Genomic DNA, 13,141 nt, shown 5'->3' with positions numbered 1-13,141 from the left:
GCCTTTATGTGTCTGTCTTATTTCACTCAATATAGTGCCCTCAAGTTTTCTTCATCAATCCATTTCTTTTAAGATGGTTTTGTTCAAACACTATACATTCTGTCCTAAGTAAACAATCGTTGGCTCCCCCATATAGTCATGTATTTATGTGTTGAGCACCATCGCCACTCTCTATGTAAGGACATTTCTTCCATAAAGATGGAGGAAGAGTCAAAGAAGGCAGAGAGGCAGAAGAAAAAGGCAAGAGAAAGAGAGAAAAACAAACAAACAAAGAAACTTGATAGCTAGAAGGTGACAAAAGGAAAGATAGCATTAACCTAAAGTAGAATAAAGAGTCAGACAACATCAACAATGCCTGGAGTCCCATATCCTTCCCCTATTCCCCAACCCCCATATGCATTTAGCTTTGGTATATTGCTTTTGTTACATTAAAGGAAGCATAATACAATGTTTCTGTTAATTCTAGCCTCTAGTTTGCATTGATTGTATTTTCCCCCCAGTCCCACCTATTTTTAACACCTTGCAATGTTGACATTCATTTGTTCTACCTCATGTAAAAATATATTTGTACCTTATATTACAATCGTTGAGCATCCTAGGTTTCCCTGAGTTACCGAGTCCCAGTCTTTATCATTTGTCTTTTGTTCTGGTGTCCCACATGATCCCAGCCTTCCTCTTTCAACCATATTCACAATCATCTTTGTTCAGTGTACTTACACTGCTGTGCTACTATCTCCCAAAATTGTTTTCCAAACCTCTCACTCCTGTCTTTTCCTTTCTGTCTGCAGTGCTTCTTTTAGTGTTTCCTGTAGAACAGGTTTCTTGTTCACAAACTCAGTCATTGTCTGTTTGTCAGAGAATATTTTAAGCTTTCCCTCATATCTGAAGGATAGTTTTGCTGGATCCAGGATTCTTGGTTGGTGGTTTTTCTCTTTTAGTATCTTAAATATATCACCCCACTTCCTTCTTGCCTCCATGGTTTCTGTTGAGAAATCCACACATAGTCTTATCAAGCTTCCTTTGTATGTGATAAATTGTTTCTCTCTTGCTGCTTTCAGGATTCTCTTTTTATCTTTGATGTTTGATAATCTGATTATTAAGTGTCTTGATGTAGGCCTGTTCAGATCTATTCTGTTTGGGGTACGCTGTGCTTCTTGGATCCGTAATTTTATGTCTTTCGTAAGGGATGGGAAATTTTGATTGATTATTTCTTCTATTATTGCTTCTGCCCCTTTTCCCTTCTCTTCTCCTTCTGGGACACCAATGACATGTAAATTCTTGCTTTTCATTTTGTTTTTAAGTTCCTGGAGACGATGCTCGTATTTTTCCATTCTTTTCTCTATCTGTTCTTTTGTGTGTAGGCTTTCAGGTGCCTTGTTCTCCAGTTCCTGAGTGTTTTCTTCTGCCTCTTGAGATCTGCTGTTGTATGTTTCCAGTGTGTCTTTCATCTCTTGTGTTGTGCCTTTCATTTCCATAGATTCCACCAGTTGGTTTTTTGAACTTTCAATTTCTACCTTATGTACGTCCTGTGTTTTCATTATACGGTTCATCTCTTTTGCCATATCGTCCCTAAACTTTTTGAATTCAGTTATTATTAGTTGTTTCAATTCCTGCATCACAGCTGAAGTGCAAGTTTGTTTTCCTGACCGGGCCATAACCTCATTTTTCTTGGTATAGGTTGTAGTTTTCTGTTGTCTAGGCATGGTTTCCTTGGTTACCCCGATAAGGCCTCCCCAGACCAGAATGGGCTAAGGTCCCAGAATGAAGAAATATTCAGTATCTGGTTTCCCTGAGGGTGTGTCTTAGAAAATTGGTACACCCTCTGATGCCTCCAGTCGCTGTGCTTTTCTGCCCAGCAGGTGGCGCCTGTTAGCCTATAATTCTTGACTGTTGTAAGTTCTGAATGAAAGGCAGGTAGGAGAGCTGGGCCCCACCCCTTTTCTCTTAGAGAAGATAGACGCCCTAGGGGAGGTCATTAGCATTTCAATGGTCTGTCTCTGCCTGTGCTATATACCCTTGTCTGGGTCACAGAGCTGGGAACTGAAAATGGCTGAGGCTTTCTCCACTGAGTTGAAAAAGGAACAGAGCTAGTCTGAGGTGACCCTCCGGCTCTCCAAGGTCAGTCGTCACCCAAAGCCTCTGTCTACTTGTTGGGGATTTGTACTTTGTAGTGAGCAGTTCCCACTTGCTAATTAAAACCCCAGTTGGAGCTCAGCTGAGCTATATTCACTTGCTGGGAGAAAGCTTCTCTCTAGCACCACGAGGCTTTATAGCTCGGGCTGTGGGAGAGGGGCCTCCTGATTTGGATTTGCAGATTTTACTTACAGATTTTATGCTGTGATCTCAGGCATTCCTCCCAATTCAGTTTGATGTATGATGAGTGGACGGTCACATCTGTCCCCCTGCAGTTATTCCGGATTATTTACTAGATGTTTCTGCTTTTTTTTAGTTGTTCCAGGGGGACTACTTAGCTTCCACACCTCTCTATGCCTCCATCTTAGATCCTCTCTTTATATTGACTCTTAGTGACACTATTTAAAATGTTATATGTGGATTAACTCATTTAATAGTCTCAACAACTCTATGACTTGTTACTATTATTATTCTGAGTTTACAGATGAGGAAACTGAGGCACAGAGAGGTTAAGTAACTATCCAGGGTCACATAGACAGAAGGTGGAGGAGCCTGGATTTGAACTCAGGGAGTAATGCCAGCATCTGTGTGCTTAACTACTATTCTATGCTAAAGACTATCTGCTAACATTTAATAGCTTCTGTCTTGGTTTTTTAATTAGAAATTTTGCATAAGATAGTTGAAGGTGAGCATTTCTTACTTTTATTTGGTGACCCTGCTTTGCCGGAACCCTAAGTAGGTGCTCATTGGGTAGTTTAACATTGGGCTGTCCAGGCCAGTGGAAGCTCACCCTTGCCTTTGAGCTTCACAGGGCCACTGTAAGCTTACTCATTTATTGGAGTAGACATCTCCTATTTCAGGAAAATACACTAGGGAAAAGAAGGGGACAGAGCCTCACTACAGTCTGATAATGCAGACAGGAGGCTGCTGTGTTCATGTCCTCAGGCAGAAGGACCTAATGGACTGAATACCAAGAAATCTAGGCCCCACTATCAGTTCCCAGCGTGACTGTGGGCAAGCCATTTAACTTCCCTGTGTGAGGGATGATGAAATACTGCTTTGATCTTTGGAGAGAAAAAAAGCTGTATGTAAATATCAAATATGTCCACTCTTACTTGTCACCTCCTAAATTCAGAGGAGGCTGATGTGCCTCATAAAATTCCAGCACGTCCTTAGTTACAAGGCCAAATCCTAGACCTGGGCTCCCAAGTTTTCAATCGTAATATTGTGTTAACTTGTGTGAAGTACCGAAAGTAGAAAATAACCCCTAAGACTTTTTACAGAGCCTTTTGTCTCTAGAGCTCCAAGTACTCTAACAATAGATGGTCTATAAAAGAAAAAAGAAAAAAACATCCTATATATTATTTAAAACCTGTGTATTTTGAAATCAGATTTGTGCCTAAGTGCTTGCTGTAGCCCTGTTTTTTTGTTTTGTTTTGTTTTGTTTTAGGCTATCAGCAGTAACTGGGGATAAAGTTTTCAGCTGCCCTACCTTTTTTTTTTTTTTTTTTTTTTTTGCGATTCAAAGCAGAGTGTTTTTTTTCCACCACCCAGGTTGGCCTCCCTTCTGTGGTGCCCATATCTCAAATTAGTACTTTTAAGCACCCACACCTGGATCAAAATTTGTATTCCCTCAGTGTGCTGTATTTAGGAAGTTCATTTATGTATTTTCAGGTGTGGAACACTGAAATGACCTGGGAGATTTTTATTTCCAGGAATATTTGCATTTTTAATTTGCAGAAGAATAAATCCAAAATGATTGAATTTTAGGGAAAGAAGAGATAACCAGGGTTTGGACCTCTTCACTACTCTGTAGAGAATTACATCTATTGACAGAAAACATCACAAGAGAGAGAAAAAAATTGATCTGACACGTCCCTCCCATGTTCTCTGTGTCTGGCTCATTCCAGTTGTCTCCATGAGGTGGGCAGTATTGTCACTGTTTTACAGACAGGAATTCCAAGGTTCAAAGAAATCAGTATGGCTACGAAGTAGCAAATCAAGATCTCTGATGCTGACACTGGAAATTAAGAAAATTGTCCTTGGGTCTCACTTGGATTCACTTCTATTTGGTCAACATAACTATTCAGTTGAGTTCAAAAAGCAGTTATTGGGTTTCTATTAAATGCCAGGCATTTCTGGGCAGTGGTAATCCAAAGATGAACATGAGGTGACCTCTGTCCTAGAGGAGCTCACTGCTTCTTGTTTAAGTGAAAAAATATCTTCTAAAAGGGCAAAACTCACTCAAGTGCAATGGACTTAAGTATAAACATAATCTAATGTAATGTGAATAATAATAGCTAACTTGTTAGGAATTTACATTCCCAATGCATTGTCTCACTAGAGAGTTTAGGAATGCCAGGAGATATGTACCCTTGTAATCTCCATTTTACAGATGAGAAAACTCTTTTTGTGCTGTCCAGTAGGTTAGAGATGTGGCTATTTAAATTTAAATTAATTAAAATTAAATCAAAGTAAATATCCAGTTCCTCAGGAGCACTAGCTGCATCCCAAGTGTTCCGTAGCCACCTGTGCTGCATGGACAGTGCAGATACAGGGCATGACTATCACCCAAGAAAGTCCTATCGGACAGTGCTGCTCAAAGTCATATGCTTACACGGGAATGTGGGAAATGGACTTAGGTCTGACTCCTGAGTGTGTGCTTTTAACCATTATGTCCTACTGCCTCTTTAACTGGTAGTGGAATTTGGGGAGGAGGAGGAGGGTAAAAATCTCTTAATTCTTCAAGAAATAAGAAATATCTCAGAAATGATGGGGAACTAGAGCCATACCAACAATTTCCCTTGCAGCCCTTTTGTGGTCCTTGTAAGGGCTGGAACCTCTTTCCTTTGCTGGAGCAGGAAAGTTAGTGTTTGCTGTTTGCTCATTTATGGAACCGTAAGGTGAATTTTGCTAAGGGCTATTTTAGGATTACACCGTATACATTTTTACACTTCAGTTCCTAACATAGTACTTGGTACAGAATAGGCACACAATAAATGCTTCTTAAACTAAATTTTTAAAAAGAGAACTATAAGAATTGCCTTCCTCCAAAGAATTCTAGTGAGGAAGAGTAACACTGGTGGACTTTCTTACGATTCCTAGGGGAAAAAGTAAAGAAGATTTCCTCCAGGCCAACATTCAGGTGCTTGGCTTAGTAAAAAGAGGACCATATATGTATTTATCTATGCACTGTGATAGGAATCTAAGAGGGAGAGATCATAAGGGCTGCCTGAAATCTTATCTGGGCCAGATTTTACAGTATACCATTTTAAATATAAACTGAAGAAACTCTCTCTATATGACTCCAAAGCATGCACAGGAAAAAAAAATACAAAAAAACAAAACCCCAAACTTATTTCAATCCTGAATTAATTCCCATTATCATTTCCTTAGTGCCATGCAAACAAGCCAACTCATCCCCTGCATCACATTCTGCATCCTGGTGTGTTATCCCAGAGTACTTGCACTTACCCACCAAATGTTGTGTGAAAGCTGAAAAAAAAAAAATACCCTATTTTGGCTCCCAGCTCCATCCTCCTGCTTCTTTTCATCAATGCAAGCTCCCCACCCCTCCCACTCATCTTCCTTTACTTCTCTTCATGATTTTGCTAAAGTATTGGCTTCTGTGTCATTTAGAACAAACAAAACCTGTAGAAAAAAGGTTTAAAAGACAGATGTGCTGATTTGGGATGGGAAGCAAATGTTGAATGCTCACTCACTGCCTCTTAAAGGCTTTAATTTACAGCAAAAATAAAAAGTTGTTCATACAGCGTGAGGAGTTAGCTTTGAAAACTGATAAGAGGAGAAAAATGGCAGACTCATTTTGAATTTGAACTTAACAACCAGGGTCCTTATTTCCCCACAGCAAAATGATCACAACTTTCTCAGATTTATTTAAGAATTCCCTGGAGATGTTTTGCACAGGCCCTTTTGTAGGTGAATTTCCACAGGCTTTAGAATTCCCCTAACAGGGCTTATCAGAGAAGATTCCAATTTAGAACAGCAAAACTTTAGTGTTTGATATCAGCCCTAGCTTTTTTTTTTTCCCAAAAGGAGACATGATATTTTACAATGTTAACCATTTCGAAAGGTCCCACATTTCCAGTGAACACAGAGCTTTTGTGAAAAGAGCTCTGAAAAGCATTATTCAGGTGAAAATGCATCAAAGCGATGTGAGTTAAAAAGAGAAGAGTTTGCTGATGTAGAGATTGGGGCAACATGTACTGACAGGTGCAATTATAGCCAAATAATTGAATCTTGTAAGAGAGATCTGGTAAGATAAAGCGAGAGTTGTAGACTCACAGAGGAAACCTGTTCATAATTAGATGCTTAGGGGTCCACCTGTAGATGTTACAACCAATATTGGGATCACAATTTACTTTATATGCAAGACATAGTAGCAGTGGCATTTTACTTTGTAAAACAGGATAAACTACATGATTTTGCTCAACAGAATCCAATTGGTAGAAAGGATTGAGAGAAGGTTCTGCGGTCTTGGCAAGGCTCAACTTTCCTTCTCTGATTTTCTATGCCTGGAAACTCTCTCAGCCTCTAGGAATGGTGACCAACTCAGCTTCTAAGTCCTGGTGAGATTGGAGGCAACATGTGCTGATAGGTGCTATTTTACTCAAACAATTGACTTTTAAGAGAGACCTGATGAGATAAGGCAATAGTTGTATTCTCATGAAAATGAAGGAAAATATGAAGTCTCAATGTTAATTAATTGCTTTTATTAACAACATTAAATATTTTATTGCTCTGTGGTTGAAGAGTTTCCAGGGATAGTTTCTTTTCTATACACCATAGAAACTAAAGTATAGTATAGCTTCTTTTCTATACGCTTCCATTAGCCAAAGACCCTGGGATAGAGAGCAATCTGGCATTTACTTCTGATATCACCACAGTCATAAAAGATAATAAGCTTGTTCTTGGCCTTGAAATAGAGGTGCTTAAAGCCTTGGCCCCAGAGAAGTAAGGTTATTGTCACACTGTACATGCACTTTGTTCAGGAATCTGAGGGGCAGTTCTTTCTCAGGGTCTTTACATGGAGAGGGAGCTGAGAGGAGGGCATACTTAAACTGGCCAATACAACTGATCATTTCTACTTATAACAGGGCAGAAATTCTCAACTCTCATAATTGTGTTCAACACCTTCCTTCAGGATTTCATTCTTTCTGAACAATATAACTTACTCTGCTGTACTATATGATTTTCTCTTTCAAATTTATAATTTCTTTATCCTCTACGTATAATTGGATTACCTCATCATTCTAATGCTATTAAAGGTTCTTAAGTTGGCTAGTGAGTTTTAGGCTTCTCATAATGATGCCTTAACTTTAAATCCAGATGGCAGGTGATTATATATATATATTTATTATGGAATACTGACTCCTTAATGTCTTGGGATCTCTAGTATTTTCCTTCTCCTTCCTTTTTAACTGCCAACTGCCACTTTACCTTCTGCCTGTAAGATGTTGGACTTCATTAGTACTTAGGTAGATAGAAAAATGCCTTCTGCGTCAGCCTTCTTCAACTATTTAATGAGTTCAGAAATAAACCCTGCATTGCAAGAATCCATGACCACTTACCAAATGGTAGGGAAGCCACCACCTATCACCTATTCTCTTTGTACGTTCTAAAGCACTTGGCACATGCCCGGCCTATAGTAAGCATTGAGTACATGTTGGCCACTATAATTATTACTTTAGTTTCTGATAACCTTGCTTATTCATACCATGAGCTTATGCTCATTGCCTCAGTATTTCCCTGGAGTTTGATGCCTCGTTTCATTTGGGATTCTTTTTGTCATATCTTTTGCCTGGATCAGTAGAAGCACTTTAGCATTTATATTATGGGGTACAATGGGGCTTTTCAAATTTTTGCATGGTGGGCCACATGACTCTAATTCTACATGGGTATAGGCTGCATGACCTTTTTAAAATTTCATCACCGTGGTAAGTATATGGAGTACACTGTTGGCATAAAAGTATTAGACTTGTAACTGAATCAAATGGGCATGGAGATTTATTAATTACTTATTTACCTTATGCCACCATTTTAAATTATTCTCCAGCATCATGATATAATTTTAGTGGAATTAAACTTACGCAGCTCAGAATTACATAATTACATTCAATTTTTGTTTAAGTTCTAGTAGCTTGAAGCCTGCTAGTAGAGCTCTGAGCATAATCAGTTATAACAGTGATTCTCAACCCTGGCTGTGTTTTATTATTATGTGAAGAGGTTTAAAACATGCACACACACACACTCACACAGTCACACACACCCGGGTCGATCCCTAGAGATTCTGATTAAATTGGTCTTAGTTAGGGCCCAGACACTTTTTAAAAAAGGTTCCTCAATTGATTTTGGGTGGGGGGTGGGGGTGGGAGTTGACAACCACTGAATTGCTCCATGGTGGCAGAAAAAGTGACTTAGAACCTACTGATTATAATTGCACTTATGCTAACCAGCTTGGTTAAATTCTCTCCCTTCAGCCTAAGCCGTGCCTCCCTTGCCCCCTGGCCCCATTCTCATTTAGTTCACATCTGCAGGTTTAAACAACAGAACAGAAAAAGCATAGATTTGGAGTCAGAGAAATCCAATTTTAAACCTTGTATCTGTCTTTTATTAACTGTGTGACCTTGGAAAAGATGCTTAAATATACTGAATTTTCATTTCCCAATTTGTCAAATGTAAGTGAAGATTAAATTAGTAATAATATATGAAAACATTTTGTACAGTAAATAATAGGAGCTCAGTATATTCTAGCTTTCCTTCTTGCTTTCATTTTTTGCTTTGTGTTTAATTTTATTGTAAATGAGAAGCTTAGATAACATTTAAATTCCTCTTAACCCCTAAAACCAGTGTGTCAGATTCTCTGTCTTATGCAATGTGGTCTGCCAAATAGCCACCACATGTTCTTTCCTACAAATTCAGTTTATATGTAAAAGGGAAGTTGGGAGTTTCTTTTAGTATCTTGTCCACATCTTCTCACTTGGCTCCCCTTTCAACTTGACGTATCTATGAAATGGTTGGCTAGGGTCAGGGATGTGGTTTGAAATTGTGGGAATGAGGTTTCCTATTTGGGTGATGCTGTGTGTTTTATATGGGCGTCAATCCCTTGACCACCACTACACCCGCTTCAACCACGTGACCAATCCAATCTGCTTCATACTCATAATAATGGCATTAGCACCTAGCATTTATATTATAGCACCTTTGTGAAGTGATGCACTTCAGAGGAGCACAGGTGAAATCAGAAAACATCTTTCAATTATTACCTGCCTTACTAGCTTTTTTTGGTCTAGAAAATGAAACGTTGCTGCATCTTGATCCACCTCAGAGAGTCATAAGGGAATCCATTCCAATATAGCTTGGTATCAGGGAACAGTTTGTGATTCATGGCCGTGAATCAGAGGCTTCTGCTTTGTTTTGTTGTGACACAACCAACGCATTGCCTGGGCATCCGGTTCCAAAGGGAAGCTCAGGTGAATAAGAGAGATTGCAAGCTGCTATTATTACCTGCTAGTTCAGGCTGACCAAAGCAGAGGATGAAGAATCTTCCAATGCACAGGCTTGAGTTAAGACAGATACATTGTCTGTAGCAAAAGCCTCTTTGATGATGACAGTACAATCCTCTGCTGTTGCCAGTGCTTGATGAAGTGTAACATGGGATGCAGTGCAATGTAAGGATTAGAGCAAGAGTTTAGAAGTCATGGCAAACTAGATTCAAATTTTGGCTTCATCACTATCTATAGCAAGAGTTGGCAAAATTTCTATAAAGGGACAGATAGTAAATATTTTAGGTTTTAAGGGTCATACAGTTTATTACTTCTACTCAACTCTGTATTTATACTTGGAAAGCCGCCATAGACAATACATAAATGAATGAGCATATCTGTGTTTTAATCACTTTATTTACAAAAAATAGGCAGTGGGTGGGATTTGGCTTGCCAACTGTGTTTTGCCCATCCCTGATCTATAAACTCTTACCCAAACAAGTTCTAATTCTCTAAGGTTGCTTTGAGGATTAAAAGAGATAATATATATAGCTAAATACTTATCATGTGCTTGACATATAGTAAGGACTTTAAAATTGTAGATGCTTTTATTTTATTAAAAATACTATATATCATATAATTTAAGATGCATTGATCACAAGATGCATCTGGATTACAGAATGTTAAAATGTGATAAAAGAGTCTTAGAGTTGATGAAATGTGGTAACAGGTTAATTATAGGTTACATTTAGAATTTTATGTCTTGTTCTACCAGTGGTAGTTTAAAAATTCTTACGTAACATTTCTTTGTGATGTTCTTCTCAGAGACACATGCCATGAACTCCTGGGACATGTTCCACTACTTGCAGATCCTAAGTTTGCTCAATTTTCACAAGAAATAGGCCTGGCATCTCTGGGAGCATCTGATGAAGATGTTCAGAAACTAGCCACAGTGAGTCCTTGACACTTTAAATGTAAAAGAATGTTTTATTTAAATCCATTTGTAAGGTGAAGAAAGCTTCAGTTATTGACTATGAATCATAATGCAAACAATCTGGAGAGGGTATGATGATTTATTGCTTCCTAGTTATGCTCTTTTGAAGCACAGTGTTCCTGGCTTTTTTTTCTTTTATTTATTTTTTTATTTGTCTTTTTTTAATTGTAGAATATAACATATATACATAGAAGTGATAACTTTCTAAGTGCAATTTAACAAGTACTTAGCAAATTTCAAAGAATATTATAAGTTACAATTCCACAGTTTCAGTCATTCCTTATTGTGAAATCTAACATACATACACAAAGGTATAGCTTTCAAATTACAATTAAACAAGTAGCTATATAACAAATTTCAAAGGATGCTATGGGTTACAGTTCCACCATTTCAATTTTTTCCTTCTAACTGTTCTAAAACCCTAGCAACTAAGGAAAATAAAATTATATAAAATTCAGTGTTCATAATCCTTTGTTAAATTCCATCTTGTTTATTGCTACCCCTTCCTCTAGTTTAATCACTGTTCCAATCTTCAGGGATATTTAGGCAGTGACCACCCTAACCTGTTCATGTTGAAAAGGGGTGTCAACTTTATGAGCAAAGGGGACATCTAGTTCTTGAAGAGGCTATTGCTTCTGGGTATTGGGGCTTAGCTGGCATAGGGGCACTCTGAAGAATTTAAGTTCCTGAAGAATAAACTTAGTGAGTGAAACTTTTATGGAGTATGGTATTCCTATTAATTACAGTCCCTAGTACGCAAAGTGTAGATTTTTCCCATGTACCCTTCTGTTGCCAACTCTCTATGCCAGTGCCATACCTTAGAAGTTTATCATGCAAGCACCTGTCTGTATTTGTGGTGCTGATCTGTGGGAAACCTGCCTTTACACAACCGCTTTCATTCCTATTCACCTTCAATACAGATCTGATACTTAAAATCCCATTAACAAACGATCGTCACCCCCATCTATTACCACACCTTTGAATTCACCATCACTTACATATCTGAACATTTTAGACTAACATTCCCATCACTAGCTACTGTCTATCACTAGGTCCCCAATATTCTTATGTTACAAGACATTGATTTTACCTTGTTCAGATAGCTAATAAAAAGTGGTAACATACAATATCTCTCCTTTTGTGTCTGAGTTATTTCACTCAGAATTATGTCTGCAGTTTCATCCATGTTTCATATGTTTCAAGACCTTGTTGCTGCTTAATGCTGCATAGTATTCCATCATATATATATATATGTGTATATATATATATGTCACATTTTGTTTATCCACTCGTCTGTTGAAAGACGCTTGGGTTGTGAACAATGCTGCTATGAACATCAGTGTACAAATGTCTGTTCGTGTGTGCTTGGCTTTTTGGCCAACAAAATATTTATATTTTATCCTTCTGGTTCAGGGGTTAGCTAAATAGTAAGATAGACAGTATTTAGATAGTAAGTGTTTTAGGCTTGTGAGTCATAAGGTCTCTGTTGCAACTACTCAGCTTATCCATTGTAGTGTGAAAGGCTGTAGACAATACATAAATGAATGAGTGTGGCTGTGTTTCAAAAAAACTTTATTTACAAAACTGGTAGTAGGCTGTATTTGGCCTGTGGGCTGTAGTTTGGCGATTCTTAGTCCAACGTTTATTTCCTAGAAATGTAAGTAATAGAAATAGGTACAAATTTATGTAACTTACATGCTGTACCTGGGACTATCTGTTTGATTAGTCAGGATGGTTGTGGTCAGACCTAGTCTGATCCAGCATTAAGAAACTCAGACTAAATAGGTATAATGAGTAAAAAGCCAATAATGGAGCTATGTTCACAGCAAGATTCTTCTCAAACCAATGTGAGAAGAAAGGCTTAATATTGACTGCTACTTTTAAGATGCTGAGGAGGCAGATCTAGTAAGCTCAAATGCCTTGCTTTAGCCACATTTCAAAGGGCATAGGAACAGGCTAGGCAAACTCACATACCAACAGGGACAATTTAGCCTAAATGAGCAAAGCTACAGCGGGAAGAAAAATGCATCTTAAGTTGTATGTATTTGACACAGATACACATTGTTGGCATATCAGACACATAGGAATAGTCTTCATTGTAACCAAGAAATAAATTTTCTCCTAGATTTCTTAAAACAAACAGCCCTTTCAGTATAACTTTTGTTTCCTACTTTTAACAGAGATGTGGAAACTGAGAAATACTTCTCTATCAAAAGAGAAACAGCAGTGCAATAATGGCAAGTGGTCCTTGGTATCAGAATGGGGATCAACTGGGGCTAATGTGCACTTCGGTGAACCAGAGGGAATGTGCCTCTTTTACAGCAGATGATGGTTGCCAGGTGCAAACACAGGGCCTGTGCTGCCAGATCGTCCAGATTTTTGAAAGATGATGGTAATCTAGATTTTTAAGTAAATTAATGATTTTAACATTTTTGCTCATTCAAAACAAACAAACAAACAAAAAAAACAGCCACCGTATGAGCTGAAGAAAATATCTTTACAGACCAAA

The 13,141-nt window shown here is 38.2% G+C and overlaps 1 protein-coding gene across 1 annotated transcript in view; it reads left to right on the top strand.

The window, feature by feature from the left end:
- The window catches only part of TPH2 (tryptophan hydroxylase 2), a 101,529-nt gene that overhangs the window by 49,013 nt on the left and 39,375 nt on the right, over window positions 1-13,141 (top strand). The window contains exon 8 of the mRNA XM_037846766.1: window positions 10,464-10,590. Within this exon, the coding sequence (XP_037702694.1) occupies window positions 10,464-10,590 (127 nt within the window). The remainder of the gene's footprint in view (window positions 1-10,463; window positions 10,591-13,141) is intronic.

The sequence above is a fragment of the Choloepus didactylus genome, chromosome 8, assembly GCF_015220235.1.
Source record: "Choloepus didactylus isolate mChoDid1 chromosome 8, mChoDid1.pri, whole genome shotgun sequence".
NCBI lineage: Eukaryota > Metazoa > Chordata > Mammalia > Pilosa > Megalonychidae > Choloepus > Choloepus didactylus.
The sequence above is the reverse complement of the archived record's forward strand: the minus strand, read 5'-3'. Positions and strand labels throughout refer to the sequence as shown.